At 36.4% G+C, this 23,046-nt stretch overlaps 1 protein-coding gene across 12 annotated transcripts in view; it reads left to right on the top strand.

Annotated features, from left to right (window-relative positions):
- The window catches only part of TENM1 (teneurin transmembrane protein 1), a 782,075-nt gene that overhangs the window by 556,984 nt on the left and 202,045 nt on the right, over positions 1-23,046 (top strand). For all 12 annotated transcript variants that reach the window (XM_085546285.1, XM_085546289.1, XM_085546287.1 and 9 more), the window contains one exon: positions 3,370-3,648. In XM_085546285.1, coding sequence (XP_085402411.1) covers positions 3,432-3,648 — 217 coding nt within the window. In that variant the 5' untranslated portion in view covers positions 3,370-3,431. The remainder of the gene's footprint in view (positions 1-3,369; positions 3,649-23,046) is intronic.

The raw sequence follows: 23,046 nt of genomic DNA on the forward strand, positions 1-23,046 counted from the left end.
GCACAGGGCTTTTATGAAGTAAGACTCATACAGTGAGCTTTGTTATAAAACACATATTGATAACTATATGCATACACCTTTTCACAGGCCTTCTTGTTGGCCACAGTTGCCCTGACATTGTTGTGTTTCAGCAAGTATCTAAGCAGAGTATGAAGGCGGGTAGTTGATGTGATGGTTATGGTGCAAGTGGCATGTGAAAATTCTTTCTAAATACGTGCGCAATGTGTATTTTAAAGTTGCATAAAAAAAATGCAATAAAAACATCAATCTGTATTCACATCTGTGTTAATTCCATGACTTAATTTGATGTTTTCCCATCAAATAGAACTTTTGTGAGGCTTGGGGAATGTGCAAAACAGTGTTTGATTGGGAATTTAAAGTAGTTGTATGTTCCTCTAGAAATCCAATTGTAAACTGTATGATATCCATTTTAGTGTTTGGTTGAGTAGTATATGCGTTTCACTGCCTACATGAAAACATTATTTATATAATTGATATATTAGGTATAACATATTGATATATCTTTATAAGGCTTATATTTTGTTAAATATTTTGTTAAAACTTTCAATGACAGAAAGCTAATGAAAAGATGAAAAAAGTACTCTGTGAGAAGGAGAGCATTAAAACACTCATACAAAGGTCACTCAGTGGAACTGTAAGCTATTATGAGACTTGATTATTTTGCTGACAAGGTCAGCTGGATATTGATCAGTTGGGTGTTTTGTTTAGTTACTTGAAGGCCAGTTATTTGAACAGAAACCTGTGTCAACATCCAGGCAATATTCTTTAAACTTCCAACTTACTTCAGCATTTCGAAAGAAATCTTCCTTCGGAAGAAGGAAATTGAAGTATTTAATTGCTGGTGTTTAAATACAGATTTTCATAACACACCATCATTTGCTAAATTTAAGTGAATTTAAGTAACTTTTGCTGTGGAAAAATGCAAAGAAGTGGTCTCAACTTTATTGTGTGTTCCTGGCTTGTAAAATGACTTTGTGTTGAAAAAGTATATGATGCTTTTTTCCTTATCTTGCAAATGATTTATCACCTGCTTTCACATTGAGCTATGTAGCCATGGCTTTATGGCACATTCACACCCCAAGTGAAAATAGAATAAACCCAAGTACTGCCCTTGGTGCCTTGTAGTCAGCTAGGGTTAGACCTGGCCCCTGTTTGTCATGGTCTTGCACTATAAAAGACTGCACTGCAGCATGCACAGGTTGGCCAGGCCTCAGCACCCTGCAGGTGGAGGTGTGACTCTGCAGGCCTGCAGGAGATGTCAGGGGGCCCCAGAGTATGGGGAATGTAGTTGGGGTACTTGTAAGTAGGTCATGAGTTCTAAGTGTTCCTAAATCATTCAGAGCACTGAAACAAGCTGCACAGAGTGGCTGTGGAGTCTCCATCTCTGGAGGAGTTAAAAACCCACCGGGATGTTTTCCTGTACAACCTGCTTTGGGGGGGTTGGACTGGATGATCTCTGGAGGTCCCTTCCTACCCCAGGAATTCTGTGATTCTACCTTGAGAGCAAAAGGTGTGCCCAAAAGTGCTCATGTTTTTCTTTCTGTTGTTCTTATTGTTTTACACCAGTGTGCTTTAAAACTCCACTAAGAAGCTAAGTATGTCAGGTTGAATGTTTTGCAGTTCTGGAAGGGACACACACTTGCTGCCTTCATGACACAATATCTGTCATCTCCGGTACCTTGTCAGCAGATGCCGTCTGTTTCTCCCAATTTTCCCCTCATTTCTATAGTATCATTTCATTTTGCTCCATCAGATAGTATGTATGAGGAGGCTTTTCCCCATCACTGACCATCTCTGCAGAGCCATCAGGTAATCTTTTAAGTCACCCTCATGCATTTGAGTCACAGCACCTTTGAGTTCTTCTGTCACAGAGTATTAAAGCAACTCATAAAAGGAGTATTTAGTTAGGAAATGTTAGTAAATAGTAGTAAATTGTTTAGGCAAATAGCCTTGGAAAAGTAGATAGCATCTAATAGTAGCTTGTCTACAAACCATCTTAACACCAACAAGATTTGATGTGTTCATACCCAGAGCATGGAGCCTTGTGCCCCCAATGCATGTGTTGCTGTCAGACAAGAAGCTTGTTTGGCTCAGCTTTTTGTTTTCCTTTTCCCCGTTGAAGAGTTTTTATTAGCTAGTGTGCTTTCAAGTCTGCTTTGTTGTGTAAGAGATTTGAGCTTCTTTTTTTTCCTTTTGGTATGCTAGATCTCTTTATTCAAGTCCTTTTCAATTTGTTTCTGAAGAGCTGTTCCATCTCTGGTTAAATAGTTGGATAAAGCTCCCTGAGATTTTGTTTTGAGCAGAGACGTGTCTTTAGTCTCTTTGTCCATGCAGCTTGGTTCCGCTCTCCTGTCAGGGTGCCAGAATCCTTATTTCCTCTTTGTGCACCATATTTTCCATTCCTGCTTCAAAAGCATTGGGGGCCCACAGGAGATGTACTTGTGCTGTGCTCAAATGCAGTGGTAGCGTTGATGTTTTTTAAACCTTCAATTTCAGAAGTTTCAAATTCAACTCTTGTAGTTCTGAAACAAGAAGTGCTTTCTGTAATGTTTGTACTTCTGTGTCTTTTCACTATTTCTGTGGTTGCTGAGGATGTGTGGGATTACAAGTCCATGTTGCAGATGGGAAGTTAGGCTGATAACAGACCAGGCATTAACTTACTCCTCTCCATCGCTGACTTCAAAATCAGTACGAAGATGTAATAAATTACTTTTTCATTTAGTAAAATCTTGTTTAACTTGCTTGGTTTTGGTCATCTATCAGTGATATCTACAGCCTTCTTTTTTTGTTACAATTCATTGTGTAAGATAATAGCAGTCTGAAAGGAAAATGTCCTCTTCCAGAAGCACTGTTTGCTCTTGTAGAGTAACAGAGAGGCATATTCTTGTTTTTAATGTCTGATTATTTTCTAAATTGAGAAGCCCGTTATTATTAATTAAATGTAATTTTATTTACAAGAAAATACTTCAAAACAATGAACTTTTTGGTTTCTATGTTTCATATTTTAAAATAAATTGAGATTTTAGTTTCACTTAGAATGAATGTACATGGATATTTCTTTAAAGAAAGAGCAACAGTTTCAAGAATCTTTAATGCAAAATAGGTAACAAATTCTGTTCATAAGGTATGTTTATTGCTTGTTATAGTGGATTAGTACATAAAGTTACTGTTATTTTAATACCATTTTTTAAAAGCCAAACAGCAAAATAAGACATTTTCTGCTGAATCATCGTGATTCAAATACAGTTTAATTGGTTTATATTGACTGTAAATAAAGCTGGGCTTTTGAGAATTAATATGATATCTGAATGGGCTTATTGTTTGTGTGTTTTTTTTTTAATTTCCCAGGACTCTTTCCTTAAGGAATTCCAGTTGCTTGTTTTCATGATTTTGAGCCTATTCAGCCAGAGATGGAGCAGATGGACTGCAAACCCTACCAGCCACTGTCAAAAGTTAAACATGAAGTGGATCTAACTTACACAAGTTCTTCAGATGAAAGTGAAGATGGCAGAAAGCAAAGGCAATCTTATGACTCAAGAGAAACTCTGAATGAATATAGCCAAGAGCTAAGACTGAACTACAACAGTCAAAGCAGGAAAAGAAAAAACATTGACCAATCCACACAAGGTAAACTGTTTCTTTTCTCTTATAATTACAAAAATATCACTTTTTGATTACTTTGAAATAATATCATGATGCAGGCACGCAGCCATTTTGTTTACAAAGGCATGAAGCAATAACCTTCCTTTACTGTTTTTTTGTTTTTGTTTTTTAACTGTGTTATAATATCATAAATATAGGAATTTTCTTTTAGAAGTATAATTCTAACAGTGTGGACTTAGTGACATTCTGGATACCATCACATGATTGACAAAATTCTACATAGCAGTGACTGCCCTTCTCAGTAACCTTGAGTGGGTAATGATTTACTATATTTACATGTGTTGTGTGGATTTTAGTACAAAATCAGCTTGATTTTGTGGGTTGTCTCTGCATATGTTTACAATGAATTCAAATGCTACCCTACTCTTAACAAAATTTGTAATTTTTAAAGTCTATTTAAAAATGGAAAATAATTATCAGATGGCTTAGAATTTTCTTTTTGGGGCGTTGTTTTGGAGGTTTGGAGGTGGGAGGGGTTTTTTGGCTTTTTGCTTGATATGGACAGAGAATATTTGAGAGCTTATGTTGCTGCAGCCAAGGTTAGGAAAAGCTACTCTTTGGATACAGATAAAACATGAAAACTGAGACTAAAGTGAAAGAAAATGTGCCGCACTTACTGCAGCATTCCGCAATGGACTGCTTCTCCTGGTAACCTGCATGCGGAATTTAATGCACTTCATACAGACTGGTGGCTTATCACTTGCCTTTAGCTTCGTCACAAATTTAGGCAGGGTTTGTGGGGAAAGAAGAGTATTTTTAGGAACTGGAGTACTTATCAGAAGCAGAGGGGGCCTCTGCCCTCAAAGTAGAAGAAAAGGTCTCTGTGAAAAGTCCCCTTCCTGCTTTTCAAGAAGTGGTTAAATTGATCCGTTATCATGTACCCACTATTTCTCAGATAAAAAATTCTGTACTCACTTTAAAGAAAAATAAAACAACCTTCCACCCCTCACTCAGCAAAAGCTTTCTCTATTTTTCTAGGTATTAAAATAATTTTCAGTTTTTGACAAGAAAATCATGAATATGATTTTGAAGCTGGGAAAAAAACTGTCTCCTCTGTGATGTGTAAATTAATGCAAAAATCAGAATAGCTGTGCTACATAGTTCATATAGTCTTCTAACTTTTACTACAGATAAGTCAATTTTATAGTGCTGGTGTTCTCTGAAAGTACCTGTAATTCATGGGAGAATAATTAGCCAGCTGCCAGAAATAGCCTCTATACGTGTACATGTGTTCTCTCCAGTACTGGGGAAGAAAAAGTTGTGAATACAAATCTTAAGAGCACTATAGAAAACTTCACCAATATGTTTGACTCATGATAAATAACTTGATCTTGCTCTCTTCTTAGGAGAGCTTGGGTAATGAAGATATGTCTATGTTGCTGTGGCTGGAGATAAGATAATAATGTTCTATAGACCTCTTTAAAGCAGCTACCTAATTTGTGAAAATTTAAGCACTGAAATCTTAACCTCTGCATTGCCAGACCTTGAAGAGCTCCTTGTCTGTAGAGTTTACTGCTGCAGGGGCCCGTGTTAGCTGTAGTGTTGGTGGCCTAGACAAAAGCATGAAGTTTGTAGTCACTCAGCTGTAGGCATAGGGAACCAGCCTGTGTCATGTGCTAAATTTATTCTTCCAGAACAGTGCCTCTGAAAGCAGTCATGTTAATAATGTTGGAGAAAGTCAAATTAGTGTGCATTTCTGCAAGAAGCTGTCAGGCATGAACTTGCCTAACTTATTCAGGACTGATATGTTAGGAATCAAATTGATGCTTTAGCATGCCAGCAGGTATTTTACACTCATACTGTAAAATGATTTTATTGGAAATACATTCCAGAAGATTTTTTCAGGCAAATTAATTTTTAGGAGATACCACATGAATTTGCAGGTCTTCTATTCTAAAACCTATGTGTTTTTCTTAGAAGCAATGCAGATTTGTACTGCTTCAAACTGCTGTATGAGATTTGACATTCATGTTTGCAAGCAAAGCTCTTCAGCCTAGTGGTAGCTTGTCAGTGCGGAGGAAAGCACCTGAACAGTTGCTTACCTTGAGGCACCCTCAGCTGAGTTTAAAATTCAGACAGGAGTGAAAAAAGAATATAAAAGCTGAGTGTAAATATTTAGACTCCAGACATAGTTTGATTTGACTGCAGTGCTGTCGTACTGTTTCCAAAAGGGCAGCCAGGCTTAATGGTGTGGGTGCTCTGAGTTTTAGAGTTCTTGGTGAAGGCTGGTATTTATTTGCTCAGTCAGCACTAGAAAAAGAGCAGGTTCCATTTTGAACTGTGAATTTGCCATGAATCCGTTAGACAGTTTTCCTCGTTTGTCACATCTTTGGAACTTAAAAAACAAAATAAAACAAAAACCACAGTGCCCCTTTGTTGTACTTTAGACTGAAAATAAATAAATAAATAAATAAAATAAAATCTAAATTTTAAAGCTAAAGACATATCCATAGTTGCCTACTCAGGTGTTCTTCTCTAGCCCCTAGCTACAATTGAAACAGTACCCAGTAGGTGATGAACTAATGGATTGCAAAATGAGGGTAAAATCCATGAGCTTCATCCATGAAAGGTGTGAGAGTAGTTGAGAAAACAGGCACATAGTAACAGTCACGAATAAAGTGATAATGATGAAGGGTGAGACAGCAGTCAAATGTGAATTCTAATGATCAAATGTGAGAAGAACATCATTTCAGAATAAAATAATAGTACAGAGGAGCTTATAACAAGAACAAATACAGACAAATATATCTGTATTGATCTTATTTTGTGAAAAGAATCATTCAGATGTGTATGGAAACTGGAAGAATTTCTATCTCCATTAACGTACATAAGAACATCGTATATGCGATTTGTATCTCAGAATATTGATATATCTCAGCAATTTCTTGAAGTTTTATTTTAGTTTTTTCTACATGGGCAGTTTGACTATTTCATTATTATTACTTTCGGTATTCTTGATTAATTTCTGTGAAAAGCTTTGAGATTATGTAAATTGAGTATGTGTGGATATATAGGCAATCTGTATAAATTGTAATTTTGCATGCCTCAAAATATTTTCAGAAGTCTCACTTATATCCTACAGTATTCAATAGCACTGCTAATATTTTTGCAAACATCTTTTTATGTCAAAATTTTGTTTGAAAACTCATGTGAGATTGGAAATGACATTTTTTTTTGGTTTTACACATTGAAAACAACACCTGGATGCAAAATACTTAACTTTCTGTTATTCTTGTGTTCCTTACCTTTCCTGAAATTTTCTCCCAATTCTTATTCTTCAAAGAGAACTGATTTCTTGGTCAATTTTCACAAGTTTAATAGATGGGAATATGAGAGAAAATCTACAGCAAAGATGGAATTAATCTGTTGAGAGACTATCATTTAAATAATCATTTCTAGGTGGTCTTCCTGAGGTCTAGTACTTATGTCCCTCTCGGAGAGCGCAGTGCCAGATCAGCACAGGAGTTATTTGTTTCAAAACCTTGTAGTTATCCGACAGTTTAGATTTAACAAATGATACCACAGAATGCTGCAAGCTCAGCCATGGTTTGCTCACCTACCAACTCACTGCAAACAGATAGAAAAATCTCCTGCCAGTGTCAGTCATTCCTGAAAAGTCAATGCTAGTTGTATGATAAGTGCATCTTAAGATGCATTTTTATTTATTTATTTATTTTTTATTCACTGGAATGTTCGAACTCCTGCCTATCTGAAGATATGTAAATCTACAATATCTCATCCTGGCAAGAAGATGTTATGAATTCCTGCCAGACCCGATATCATGTAGCTTGTGGATATTGGCAAACATAGTAAATTAATTCTGAGAAGAACTGGTAAACACAGTGTTTTGTGCTTGAAAAAGCTGGGGTAGAATTGGCAGAAGCCATCAGAAATGTTTTCTTGCTAGGAAACTCATTGATGGACCTGGCTGTGAGGAAATAAGTTCTCACAAATGTACCATAAGTGTTTTCACTTCTAGTTTGCTTGTGACACTTTTACATCATTAAACTCTGTTTTCTTCCACAGCTTTCGCTGTTTCAACCAAAGTAGATATGAAGGAAGTTGTATTACACGAAAACAAAAAAAGCTATATTGCTTTTAGGCTAATTATAGATTTGTAGAAAACGCTAGTTGAGAGGAATGAAACCCTGATAGGATAAGCATCTGGAACTGAGTCGTTGGCATGATAAAGTGTATTGATCATTAACAAAATGAGCATACGGCGGTAAATTCCTATGTTAGGCAAACGTGTATTTCTGGCAAGAAAGATATATTGAACTGCTTTATAAGCAAGGCAGACTTTCAGTTATTCCTGAAGAGGGGATAAAACAGCAATATTTTTCTGATAAGTTGGGGGGGGGGGGGATTCAGCATTACTACTAAACTGTAAAACAAGATTTTAGAGTGCCCCACAAAAAAAGTTGTCATTTTCTGCTTTTAGCCTTATAAGTAGGTCAAGAGCTGAAGACTGATAAATGTTTTAAAGAAGATGTATAAAATTGTCTTAAGGAATAAGAGGTAAATAGATTTGGCTATTGTTCAGCATCTTCCTTCAACAAACTCCACTGTTTTTGCTCACTGCTGTTTCCGTCAGATTCTCATTCCTACACTTTTTACTGTTGCAGCTCTGGTGTGGACATGTGGGCAACAGACGTTCTGTTGTTCAATAGCACTTATTTTCTCTGGAAAATAACTGCATGTGTAGTGCAGGAATTAGGGGGCTGTTCTGTTGCACTTTACATTTCAGCAAGTATACACTTACCAGGAAGGAAGATTTAAACATATGCAACTCTTAATTTCATATGACCAGTCAAAAACACTTTTATTTATTAGTAGAGACATAAATATAAGGTATACTGAGAAGGACTGGTAGGAAATTGTTCTGTCAGGAAAATGTCACAATGTTTTTCTGTCATCTGCAAAACAGCAAAAGCTTTTTACATAATAGCTGTATTATTCCATGACTTAAGAATTGCGCAAATTCATTTGGCCCAACAGATCTGTTTTGCACTTGTAGTGAAGTGGTGGAGAGTCAAATTTGGACTGCAAATACCATATCATCTTTGTTTCAATTGCTTCATTTTTAAATAACTTATAAGGGTAAAGAAGCAAAATTTTATTAGTTTTTTTTTCCCCTTCTTGGAAACATTAAAATTATACTCAAGCACAGTGTAAGTTCAAGATTGTGGGATCCCTCCTAGTGGAGATGGATGCCAACAGAATTGCTGTGAATTTCATCATTTGTAGTAGAGATTTAGGACTGTTGATTATTCCACAGTCCTATCTACAGCTTTTGTAATTTGGCATATGTATGGGAGATTGGTAATCACAGCGTGAACCACTGATTAATCAGCTGAGGCAAGTGTGGGGTCAGCTGCGGGAGCACAGGTGAAAGTTATGTAGCTGTGCTCCCAGGAGGGGTGGAGCTTGACTCCACCTTCTCTGAGACCTCATTTAAGGGCTGACCCTCACTGAGGCAGCATCTCTTGGAGATTGCTTGCTAGTGAACATTGCCTCAGCTCCTGGTGTCATTACTGGTGAGTTCCCCTTTTCCTTATACCTTCTATACTTCTATTACCACCCTTGTAAGTTACCATTCTTGTTAACGCCTGTATAGTTACCACCAATACAACATAATTTGTTAAAAATGGGAATGCTGTCTCTTATCTGTGTGAATTTAGGACTTATGTGCTTTGAAACTTCCAGCAGTTTATGAAGGGAAAATGTTTTATCGTGGGGCATCTCTGAGCACTGACAGTGGTCAAGTATTGCCAGTGCTAAGCTGGTGTTCAGTGCAGTGTGATAGAGCAGTTCAGTATAGCTCTTGCCAGCATTATTCTGGGGACAAATACTATCAGAATAACGAGTAATAAAAGTGATTAACTTGTAGGCAAGACACAGTAACATGCTGATTTTTTAAGTTTGCATGTGGAGTAGAAAATGAGTAGTTCTGAAAAAGAAAGTTGTATGGTGAAAAGTTTCCCTTTGAAGAACCATTGCTATGTGTGCTTTTAGAAGTGAGGTACTATTTGGTTGGGTCATTGTTTAACTCTGTTCCCCGTATTTTCTTTATGATGAAAATTGTGGATTTTCATTTTGTTAATGAAGAGGTTTTTGTTTTTTGAACCTTTGAGATGCATAGTTTGCGTATCGAGTTATCTGGGAATTGACTGCAGTATTGTGGAATGGAACACTATAGAGTTTTGGAAGATAGGAAGAGTATGATTACAAAGGAAACCAATTATTTTTGTTAGTATTCTCCTTGAAACCCCATAGCTTAAGAAACAGAATATAAAAGGTTTTCTTTGATAATAGGTATTTTGGTAAAATATAATTAATTATTAAATAAGGCTTGTATCAAAAATGTTGATGTACTCATCAACATCAGATTCAGTTCTCACCTGTTTGCAAATGCCAAATATTTAACTTCTCGGCTTCTAATGTTGTCTACAACATTATTTCACCAATTTTAGAAAATCCTTTGTGAACTGTAATTTAGTGTGTTTTGTATGCTGTATGCTTTAGAAAAAAAATGTGAAACATAACCCAGATACGATGTCTATGTAAAGAGACACACAAAGTCTATACCTCGCTGCCCTCTCTCAACTGTTAGTAGAGTGTGGTTTAAAGCTCCTTCAGGTTTCTGGGCCACGCACTAATGAGCAGAAGCAATAGCTAATAAGCTCCAGCTTGTGCTGCTGTGTTACGCCATCTGGTCTGAGTGTTTATGAGCTTCACATTGTTCAAAAAAGATTCCATATGAGGCAGAATAAAAGAATCCATACTCCTAAAGCTTTAGTGTGTTGCCTCCTGCTGCATTCTTTCACAGAAATACAGGTTCCTGTTGTGCTGTGCTGTGTTTGTTTGGCACATTGTGGTCTAATGATGATGATGTTACTGTCTCCCAGAGAAAAATAGTGTGATGAGTTCTTCTCTACACCTTCCTGGACTGCAGCCTTCTCTTCTGCGTGGGGAGTATCAGCAGACTCCAAGGAAGGAAAAAGATGCACTTAGTTTCAGGCCTCCTTGGGACAGTCTTTCTTGATTTGCCAAGTAATTGGAAATTTCTCTCTTTGGAATATCTGTAGTGAGAAAACTGGATTTTGAGGCTTCATTTAAACCTCATAGAGGGATTACTTTTTCTTTCTGTCATCAAATCAAAGTATACAAGTAAATTGAATGTACAAAGAGATTCATTCCACAAGAATGGAGTGGGTGCTCTCTTATGGGATCACAAATAGGTTACAAAGCATTGTAACCTGCTGGCACTGTTTCAGTAGCGCTGCTTCCAACCATACAGTGTTTACCATCATCTTAGTGCCTTGTATTATCAAAAATAGTTTCATTCTCATAAATAATCTTTTTGATTTTAAAAGTGAATATCTGAGGAAAAAACTACTGAGAAAGGGAATAAATGAGAGAAGGATCACAGCACGTTTCCAGTCCCCTGCTAACAAATCTCATCTAAGGAATAAAAAAAGCACTCTCCAAACATTACACGAGCTTAACAACCCATTTGTCAGTGTACAGATACAGAAGACAACCCTAATTTCCATTCTCTTCTCTGAATTACAAGTTTTCTATGGTATGAAATGCCAGAAGACATTGAAATAAAAATCAGGAGGGAAAAGTAACTGTAAAAAACACAAGCAATCTTTACAGGAACCTATAACCAGTCCTACTAGAGTATCCACAGTAGAGGCTGTAGAACCCTTCCAAATTAAGATATTCTATGTTTATCTATGCAAAAGGGCCAACCATGTTCTGGTCAAGGAAGGAGATTATCCTGAGCTGCTCTGGATGGTGCACACCTCAAGCACTGTGTGCAGTTGGGCACCACTGTATTAAAAGGATATAAAACTACTAAAAGGCATGCAAAGGAGGGCTACAAAGATAGTGAAAGGTCTGGAAGGCATTTAAGGAGCATCTGAGGCACCTGGGTGTGTTGGGCATAGAGCAGAGGGAGGCCTTATGGCTGCTGCAGCTCCTTAAAGGGAGCAGAGGGTAGTGCTGAGCTCTGCTCTCTGTGACAGCTACAGGGCCAGAGGGAATGGCATGGAGCTGTGCCAGGGGAGGGTCAGATTGGGAATTAAGGAAAGGTTCTTCAGTGGAGGATGGTTAGGCATGGAACAGGCTTAGAAGTGTCCAAAATCTGCCATAAGTTAAAACAAAGATATGAACAAACACAGAGAATGTCTAAACAAATATTACAAAACATTAGATCAAGGGAAGAGCTCTGCACTTGTTCTGCAGCATTTTGCTCTATGTAGTCTTGCTGTGTCTTTTATGTCACTCTTGAAACAAAGAGTCATCTTAATTTCTGGAATGAGAAATCTGATTTGATTATCTTTGTTTATAGAGCAGGTGCTGAAACAAAATAACATTTCTTCCTAGGGTTTCTCAATTACATATCTGTCAGAAGATTTTGTAATGCCTGAAGTAAAGAACTGTCATAAAGTAGCTCAGTGATTCTGTAATGTTTCTGGTTAAGCAGAAGGGTGGGTATATACTAACTTACTTAGAACTTGAATTAGTTTTTGTTTTTAGAATTAGACTTAGATTCTTCTGAACTTCATTGTAAAGGTATTTATGTTAAATAAGGTGTGGATTTGATTTAAAATCTAAGGTACTCCTTTCAAAGCTACACTTCTATTCTAAACCAGTTTCCTGCTGACTGCCACTCATTAGGAATGCTCTGCAAGTGGACAAAGCATCTTTAGCTCAGATGGAAAAAACAGCTTGAAAGGAATAAGGTAATGTTCAACGCTGACAGATTGATTCTTTCTCCACTGTAAGCACCAGTTACAGAATAAAGCAAGGAGTACTGATGCTTCCAATGTCACTTGAAAGCTTAGAAAAGTCATTTATCAAAATATAAACTGTTGGTGTGAAAATGAGCAAGAAATTAATAAGTCAGCAAATTTAGATTAAAATATTAACATGACAACTAATGAAACTGGCTGTCTAGAAATGTAAACATTTGTAAAGATCCACTCCGCTTTATTCAGTATTAATGTGATAATACAAAATACTGGAATCTATAACTGAGAAAGAACATGAGAAATGGACTATTCTTGAAGTCCTAGTGTCTTGGACTTTTATTCTGGTAAGAGAAAAGCTTGATTTAGTGTTGCTTAGTCAAAGTAAGTTGTTTGGCTTCAGCCGAGTTTTTTTGAAATGCCAAGAAAAAGAAACATTGGAGCTGCACTGGTTGCCCTGTTTCAAATAGAAAGCTGTAGAGGTTACATGTGTTAAATAAGGAGTAGCAAAATCAGATTGTGCTGGCCATAGTCTCTGGAAATGGAGCAAATCTGTATTTGAGCCTCAAGTGCCAAAATCAGCCTTCCTGCATGCCTATGAGTGTGGAATACTCTGTACCTGCCTTCAGTGAGCACTTTCTTAACACAGAAGTGTATTGCAAACTCTGCAGAGCTTTCCTTGTGAAGCAATGAACTGGGAGTGGTGTATTTCATAATTCAGCCATTGTTTAAAGTATTTCACTAGTAAGGCACTTTTCCTGGAATTTTTAGATTGTTTCATAAGAATGGAATTAAAATAATAGTAAGATAATAATAAGAACAATGAATCACCTTTAAAATCCTAGAGGTGCTCAAGGTCATTCCAGCTTCCTCTGGATGTTGTCCCTAAGAAGCATGGCATGACACAGCCACACAAATGTGTTGTTACCTCTTGGACAACCAGCCAGGCAGCAGAGGTGCCCTGCCAGAATTCTCATGCTTGTAAATACACATAACCTGCTCTGTTAGAAGGCTACCATAATATGAAAAATAAATATAATCATCTCATGTAGTCTTTGGACTAGATGGTCTTTATAGGTCCCTTCCAATCCCTGACAAAGAGTAAGCAAAATGTACTGAGGATTCATGAGCTGTTCATCATAACTTCTGTTGATACAATCATTTTATTTGAGCCCACTGTAGTTAAGATATTTTTATTTTTGCCTGATTTTTAAATTTATTTGATTCTGAAAGAACTCCTCATTCTCTGAATTTTTCTTCATTCTTTCTTACTAATTCAGACTCGATTTATTACTACTTTCATTATACAAATGAAGAAGCATTATCTAAAATTGACTTGAGAGAAAATAACATGGCACAGCTTAAACTGATTTATCAGAGAGTTCTATTTAAGCTTTCCCAGACTTCTCCAGTGTTGATGGCTTTGTTTTCCCTTCTGAACAGTTACTGTAGACAGCAATGTTAGGAGCAGAACATTTGCCACAAATGCTTAACACTTAATTCCAGATATTTTCTTACTTTTGAGCACGTCTATTATTTTTTCCTTCATTTCAAATACTTGCATGGAATGAATGGTGTTTACCAGCTTGACCTTTTTATTTCATAGTCTATTGGTCTGAAGGAATATGGAAAGATTAACTCTTATGCTGTTGTATTCGAAACAATAGAATTTTGATTATTTTTTTTAAAGTAAAAGTCATATCAGACTGCTGATAATCTGATCTTCTGTAGTGTTGTTTTGGTATGTACTTTTAGTTCCTCCAAGTAAAGAAATTAACAAAGTTTGTGGTTAATTGTTTCTAGTAGAAATCAAAGAATCACATGTTATCCTACATACACTGAGGTTTTATGTTCAGCTGGAGGCAATAATTAGCTTTAAATGTTTCAGTTGTGTCTCATTGTTCCTTCTCTGGGAGTTTTCAAATGACTTATTTCATATGTGTGTGTAGATACAGAAAGGTGTGCATGGAGTAGTGGCATAGCACAGGTTCCACCTGCATAACTTCAAGGTATGTTCTTCATTGCTTCAACATTTAAATTTAGCTTGAAAATTTGTACTTAGATTTTATTATTACAATTATTAATGATCTTTTAAAACTTCCTTTCTCGAGGACAAATCCCCCAAATAAATGAATGCATTCACTTTTTACCTTGGGTTTTTTTTTTATTTTATTGAGACCATTTGTCATGTAGTTTTGTATAATAATTATGTCTTTGGATTAGGACACCTACTTTCCGTAAAATACTTCTGTGAAGATATAGGATCAAGTTAATTTTGTATTTCTACTTGGGGAAAAAATGTGAAAAACACAGGTCTGTTTTTTCTTCTAATTTATTTCTTTGATCTTGATACTTTTAATACTACAAATAGAAACTAATATATCTATATATGGGGAAAAAAAAAATACATTGCAAATTATGTAATGTAGCATGTGTCAGTGCATACCTTGGAGAGTACTTTTTCAGTAATGTGTAAACCAGTGGTTGTGGAAAGGAAATATCTGTAGGATGTATGTGATCAGTTTGATTTACAAGTGGATTCTCAAAGACTTAATCGACCTGTTGATTCTAGGGATACAGTTCTCTCTAGTACCAGTGAGAATTGGGCTTACAGATGTAGCGTGAGTTTTAGCTGATATTCTAGTAGTGATTACGGGATGTTTACAATTAATTGTTGGCTATTGATCTGTAGACTTTAGGTGTTCGGGGAGAATGATTCTAATTATTTGATTTTATTTTTTAATTTGAAATCTGCTTGCAGATAAAAACTAAATGAGAAAAGGAAAAGAAAAAAACCTTCCCCGTTACTGAATTATTTGTCTGTCTTAATATCCTACTTGCTGGGTCAGGTGTTTAAAGATCCCACTGATGCATGCTTACAATGTTCACCAGTTTACTTACTGCTACTCACTTGAATACTGCTGCTTTGCACTTTAAGGTGGTGTCACAGCTCCCCTGGATACTTCTTAGAAACTAGAAGATAGAGACAGCATTTTCTTTTTTTATTTCATTGTTCTCTTGGATTCATTTCTAGTCTGTTACCTCAAGTTTCTGTTCAGTTCATTTTTGGCCATGAAAGGATGGATATTTCCTCTACTTCCTACTCAAGTCTACAAAACAAAACCACATACTTTTTTTCTAGATTATTATTATAATTTTTCTGATAAAATAAAGTTAAGCTCTCCTACTTTGGTCTCACTGTGGTGGCCATTGTTCTGCCAGGTGTTTGCTAGCCAGGGGCTGGCATCACTCACAAAGAAATCAGCAGAGACAGGCTAAACATCTGAAATGGCTGCCTCTGGAAATTATGTTACTCTAAATAAGCAAGACGGTCTCTGACAGAAGTAGAAATTGTATTTGTGGAGTCAAAGGTGTGACATTAGATACCTCAATGCTATTTACTTTTTCCAGAACCATTAGCTGCAATGCATTTACTGTAGTATGGCTGAGCATGCCTTCAGGAATATAGAAGCTCATTTAGCTAATTTTCAGCTTTGTCTTTGGAGGCTAACATAGGGGAAATAGGTCTGCTTATTGCAGGCTGTTTCTCTAGTTCACAAATTCCTGGCACCCTTCTGTATATCATACAGCTGCACTAAACCTCAGCACAAAGGGGGCTGTGTCTGCTTTGGCCAACTTCTCCATAGCATTATTCCCACTCTGCAGTGAAGTATTATTCAAACTTGAATTCCTCTATGTAATAAATATTCATTTGACAGATAATTATCATCATCCCTGAATAGCTCCACTAAAACCAAACTTCTCACCAGTAGTCATTTCTGTCACTGTTCTAGCAGCAGGGAGCTTATGCTTCCTTATGCTTTAATAATGCTCCATCATCTGGGATATCAGATATGGGTCAAGTGTTAAAAAACTGCCTGTATGCACTGCATATAGTTTTAGGAATACCAAGCTTTACTATGGGATAACACCTCAATGGACATGAACAGTAACCAAAGTTATTTTGCTGTAACTTGATGCTCCAATTTAGAATCCATACTATGATCAAATGAGTGTTCAGACATAATATTCCAGTATTTTAAAGTTTTTCTCAATGATTGTAGTTACAATAATCATCATCATCATTTCAGTCTTTAATTTGGCTATAGGAATGGATCTCTCTAGATTGTTAATGAGAATAATGTTGCTAGCAAAGATTTATAGCTCAGTTTTATGGTCCCCTTAAAATGAGTTATATGTATATAATACATTTAGTTGGCTAACAGGTCCTTTTCAAGGAGAACAAAAAAAAGGCTATTATCTTTGTTTAATTATTATATTAAAATTCAGCAAAATAGTCCAAACAAGAAGAGTAATGTGTTGAACAGGAAAAGACTGACTTGTGAAGTTTTCTGGCCAATAACTCTTAAATTCTTTGGTAGCAATGCATCAACAGGTTGCTTCTCATTTGGTGTTCTAACCTCCATCATAGTGTATATCCATATGGTTCTTACTGTTCATACATGATCCATGTTGAATTTAAATAAACCAGATACATGAGTAAGCACTTCAGCAATGAAGAATATACATACTCTTAGGAATTTGTTTTTTGCTGAAAAGATGGTTCAGAGAGGTAGATTGTTTTAGCATGGTGAAAAGGGTTCTTTGTACTGTGGTTGAGTTGTTCTCTACAGCACTACAGCTCCTTGTTCTTTTTTCTTTGAATCGAGTTTTCCTCCTGTTCCGAGCCACCACATCCACGCCTTTACTTCTTCTTTCATCTGCACTAAAATCTGTCATTGAGGAACATCTAATTCAATGATCTGTTCTTCACATGTTGACTGACTTAAGAGTGAGTCTTGTATAAGCTTGATCTGGTTAGTATCAGTGAGGTTCTTGCAATGTTTTTAGAGAGAAGCAATTAAAGCTCCCACAAACAAACGTGGTGTGTTTTTTTTTTTTTAGTTGCAGCCACTTCCAGATATACTGCCTGCAGCTTGTGCCAGTCATCCTGCTCAGCTGTGCTGTTTGTTTCCTACTTGCTCTGTCACTGTTGTGCCTAATATCAGGCACAGTACGAGGTGGTGCAGCTCAGGAAATAGCGTAGCAGCTGGTAGGAAAATGAGACAATACCAAACGGTAGATAATGCCTAGAAAGGCAAAACCCACATGGGACTCCTGCCCCATAGAGAAACTGTTACTCATGAAGACTCTGAACTCAGCAGGCTTGCGTGAAACAAATTTATTAGGAGGAAGAAGTGGAAAAAAAGGCTTTAAGATACATTTAAATGCAAAACTGTTAGATAACAGAAAGCTTTGTACAGAAGGATGCTTAAGCATTTTCTATTGTCATCTGAAACAATTCATTACATGGCTGAGTAGTAGCTTGTATTTTTTCTAATGCATTTTTTTCTATAAAATAGCTTAAGCTGAGGGAAAATTTTGAACTGAATTCTGTAGGCTATTGCTTTGAGTCTCTTTAGACGGCAGATTTTGTCATAAAACATATTTATTAAATATGTTAGGTCAAAATTGTAAGGTTTGTAAATTGCATGTTTTTACTCTTCTTTCTACTTGTTTTTTTCCTCCTTAATATAGTGAATTACTTGTGTGAGCTGTGTTTTTCACTAGGTGAAGCAGTGGCTGCTGCTGTCCTTCCTGAAATGTAGAGCTAAAGCGTGATTTGATAGAATAAAGTCAAAAGAATTGTGACACTTATTGATACTGTAGGGTTCTTGTTCTCAAATCCACAGTGTGATTCAGAATCCCTTAGGCGCACAGTAGGACCCTTTTCTTGTCAGAACACCTTTCTCTGTGGTGTGTACTAAAGGTAATGAAAGTTATCTCAAACTGTAAATATATTTTTTCTTCCTTATTTTTCTGGTTATCTGTAGCCTAAGTGTTTAACTGATATTTGTGGAGATTCTTCTAGCTGTATATAGAACTGTCTTTGAATGTGGTTCAATGCACAGTTGCTCTCATTTGTGCTTGAATCTGGTATTTCCCTGGAGTCTCTATTTTGAGAGCTGTCTCCCTTATGTGTCCCTTTTCTGATCATGGCTTAATTACATTTTAAATGCCTTCTGTGTTACTGTCTACACCACCTCAATTAGTTCATCTCCAACTGCGTGAATTTTTTAATAAGGAGGCAGAAAGTATTTGCAGCAATACTGAACTTGAGTTCTGCTTGTCTACCTATGCCAAGCTTTCTTTTGGGTGTGAAGGAGTTTATAGGGCTACTGAGTTAGTCACCAACTTGTAGCTATTTCATGTTGGGTGAGTAGCCTCCCAACCATCACATTAACAATACAATACTTTGTATTTGAGCAAGTGATTGTCTACTCATTTTCGAAAGGAGAGTGATCACATTTTAATGCTTACCAGTCAGTAACTTGTTATTTTCAAGGTATCTATTATATGGCTGCTTCAGAATGAAAGGCAAAAATGCTATGTGGTTCAACTGCAGCCTAGCGTTTTCAAAGTCAGTGACTCAAATAGCTAAAATGAGTACTATATACCCAAATAAACTATTCAGTATTTTAGAACAAATAGAACACACATTAAGAAAGGGCAAGGGAATTGAAGAGGTCGAGAGCTAGAAAAAACAATGTAGCCAAGTGTTCCTATCCACATAAAAGTACTCGAGCTATTTCTTAGTGTAGTGGCTTTGTTCCCAAAGCCTGGATAAATTTTTGGTGACAGATGGTAGAGACTCACAGCACTTGTTTAAACTTTGTGAAAATGCACTGAGGTCTTTTGATTTGGTATGCTTTGGAATTCTTCTCATACTTAATTCCCATTGGCACAGCACAGGAATGATGTACTTATTCCCTCTTTTGGTGCCTTATATCAAATCTTGAGGTGGAAAATGAGATGAAAACAGCTCTTGGTATTCTAAGCATATAACCCTCCTAATATACAGGGAATAGACCATCTTGTAGTACCTATTTAAGTAGCTTAACAGCATAAAGACAAATGCTATTGGAATAATTTTGAAAAATGTTCTTGGAAGTACGTTGTTCCCTTCTGTGCTCAATTTCTCTGCTTTAATGACACTGAAGTTTATAGATACCATATTGTATGCTTAGGAACTTTATTATGCTGACATAAATGTCTGAGATTTTCATCTTTTCTTGGTAACCACAATATGCACTTTAGGGTGAAAGGACTGTTTATTTAACTTAAATAGTAGTAATATTCTGTGATATTTATTTAAGATTACCACAGTGTATTTCCTGGGTGTGCACACCTGCAATTGCTGCACCATTTTCAGCTGAGTTACTTTAAGGCATCTCGATGGTATAAAAACAAAAAGAAAACCCATTTTGTAGTTACTGAGACAGAATATGAGTCTTTTAAGATTAAGTAACTAATTAATGGAATTTAGTGTTGAAGAAACAGTTTCTGGAAATACAAGCCAAACTAATAAGGATCTGAAGAAGGGAAAGGGGTTTAAACACCTGAAAAAAAAAAAAAATGGTTTATGTAGTAGAAATGAGAGATGCAAAAAATAGTAATTTCCACTAAATTGTTTTGATATTATTGAACACCTGAAAAAAGAAGCAAACAGAAATGGTCCAAATTTTTTGAAGGGAGAGTAATCTCCCATTTCTTTATCAGATGGAACATTTGGTGACAAGCTCCTCAAGAGATTTTTGGGGAAAGAGAGGTTATTTGACTGACAATCTGTATCCCCTGTTGGTTAATCAAATGCAATGGATGTGCCAAGTTGTCTTTCATATGTTCTCAGCAATGTCAGGTTGGCAGCTGGATGTAATTGGATGTGAATGGAAGTAGTGAAGGGCTCACGTGCATATGGTCTCCCTTTCTTCTTCCAGGATAAATAAAAAGAGGGTATTTGTTGGTCTAAATTTTACTTATTTGTTTAATATAAGTTAAAAGTATATACAGCATCCCTACTAGATGTTAAGCTCATGTACACCATAAGTTTTCAAAGATCCTGGGGGAAAAGTTAAGAAAAATTGCAAATATGTGGACCTGCAATCCAAATAGGGCAAAGTTAATCTGATTAGCTGTCCTAAGCTCTAAAGTAGGGGCTATCTCACAGTCTAAATTGATTTTTAGTGGAAAAGGTGATTATACTTAAAGCAGTTAAAAAGTAAAGAAGCCAAGAAGGCAGGAGCAGGGCCCTCACCTGGCACTGCTGTGCCACAGAGCTCATGCCATGTTGGCTCTGACAGGGCAGGGCAGGAAGCAGCTGCTGAGGAGACATGTTAGGGTCAGACCTCGCAATGCTAGTGGCCACTGCCCTTCCATTTCTATCATTCCTGTGATAGCAGCACAGTGACAGCAGTGACTGATGGCCCATTTGTTGTTTGACAAATGCACAACCTGATGCTTGTGTCTTAGGCCTTACTCCTTTCCTTTAAGGATCCTGCCTCTTTGTGCTTACACATCTGTTATTCCCACTTGCAAATACTTTTTCCAGAATGTCGAGGATTTTAAAAAATTTGTCAGCTTGAGTATGAACTTTGCCAATAGATGAAAGTAACCAGTCCTACAGAAGCCTCAGTCTTTCTTGTGTTGTTTCAGTCTTGAAACAGATGTAAGTACATTCTCTGAAGATGGCCCAGGATGACAATAAAAGCCTTCCCCACTCCTGTCTGCCTCCAATACTCAGCTCTCCATCTTCAAAAGAAAATGGGTAGTAAATATAAGCAAGTTTTAAATGATAGTAGATGACTGTGCCTTTTGGTGGAAGTCAAGGTGAGGAGCTGAGTTACTCTGTGATGCTGGTCATTTTCTTGTATGCTGTCTGTGGCTTGAGTACCCTCAGATCTCTTAAATAACCCAAATAACCAATCAGCAAAGAACATTTCTGGTAGGTCTCTGTTGATACTGGCTTTCTAAAAGTATTTCCATAGTCATGAAGATGTGAACTTGCAGATGCTTTTTCCCAGACAGTCATTATGACCTGAAGCCTACATGCTGCCTTCTTTATCTGTCCCACTGGCATCTTACAAGGTGTTTCTAGATTTACAGCATGTAAATGAAATCAGATCTTACTTTTTTTTTTTTCTTTTTTGGCCTTCAAACACTAAATCAATGAATATTGTAAATATGCCTACACTTTTGTCATCCAAAAAAGGCTTTGATTTTTATTTAGCATGTGAATGGTTCTACTAGAATTTTAAAAGGGGAAACAGTTTCATGACTTTTAGAAACAATAGGTTTATTTTTAAAATACTTTACAAATCAGAATCAAAACTGTTGGTAGAAATTGATTTTATATTCCCATACTGAGTGTTATTAGGATGTGATATCTGTCATGAAATCTCAAAGACTGATATTTGAATGGAAGTGATTCTGCTTTAAACATAACTACATTCAAAAATGACTTCCAGAGGTTTGTAGGGATTTAGCAACGTGTCACGGGTTAACCGAAAATCTACCTGTGTCCGTGACAGGGGGGCCACTGGCCCGCAGGGCCGCTAGCCCAAAAGGACAAGGAAAAAAAGTTAATTAGCAAAGAAAACAGCGGAAACAATCTAAGGAGGCACACTTATTTACTAAATACTATATTGAAATACAGGATAACACAATATAATACAATATAATTGAAATTAAGGTTAACAAATCAAGCAAAATAGGAGAGAGAATGAGTCCCAAAACTGAGAGGCCTACTGTAACTCTAGGCAAAACGGCTGGAAAGCTCCAACATGCTCCCCTGGATGCCAGGATTCAAAAAGAAGTCAGTCCAGCCTGGAAGTGAGATTATATAGTGTACTGGTCCCATGACTTATCTCTGACCATGATGTTCTCTGGGATATGTAGTCTTCTTCTGTAAGCTGCACATTCTGTAAAATTATTCATGCTTTATGTGATGTTATGATGTGGAATATTGATAGCAAAATTTCAGAATTACGAAACCATGACACAACAATTAGAGGGTCATGTCACTTTGAAAAATGGTGGTACACAACTTAGTCTGTTTTAAAAAAAAAAATTGGCAGTCTTCATTCTCTTAAATGAGAAACCAGCCCTCAAGCTGGAACCACTACATTATCTATGCCTGTTAAGCTATGAACATACCGGATTAAAGCTATCAGTACTACACTTTTTTACTTTCTGAAGTTAATCTCGAGGAAGAATATGCAGTCATATAAAACTCTTTCAAAGAGAAAAGTTAATTTTCTCCAGATGATTCGATTCACAGCTGTGCTGTCCTTCAAGAAAGTCCTTTTTCTTTTTTTTTTTCTTTTTTTTTTTTTCTTAATAAAATAAATTAACAGAATCTACATGGTAAGATTGTGGCTAGCTTTAATTTTGAAACTGTAATGATGAGAAGAAAGGGTCCATTATCTATTGCTTCCTTTAAACACATGCAGAAATACCAAAATTTGTAACAGACAATTGATTTTAGAACCAAGGAAATTTGTTAAGCTTCTGAAAGGAAATTCTTCCTTCCTAATGTCTTTTTGTATATAGAAATTGAAATTGAATTCATTGTAAGACAAGTTTTCCAAACTTTGTTTCAACTGCTGTATTATAAAATCATCATTTGTTCTCACAAATGATACTGAGGTTCTTTCTTGTCTGTGATAATATTTCTTTCCTCTTGCTTTCAGTAGAGGAGCATTAACATGGTCATTATTTGAGACTAAGCAGGTTTCTTGTAACAGAAATGTATGTTAAATGCTAA

The sequence above is a fragment of the Coturnix japonica genome, chromosome 4 (assembly GCF_054131305.1).
Source record: "Coturnix japonica strain WE chromosome 4, WE-NBRP24, whole genome shotgun sequence".
Classification (NCBI taxonomy): domain Eukaryota; kingdom Metazoa; phylum Chordata; class Aves; order Galliformes; family Phasianidae; genus Coturnix; species Coturnix japonica.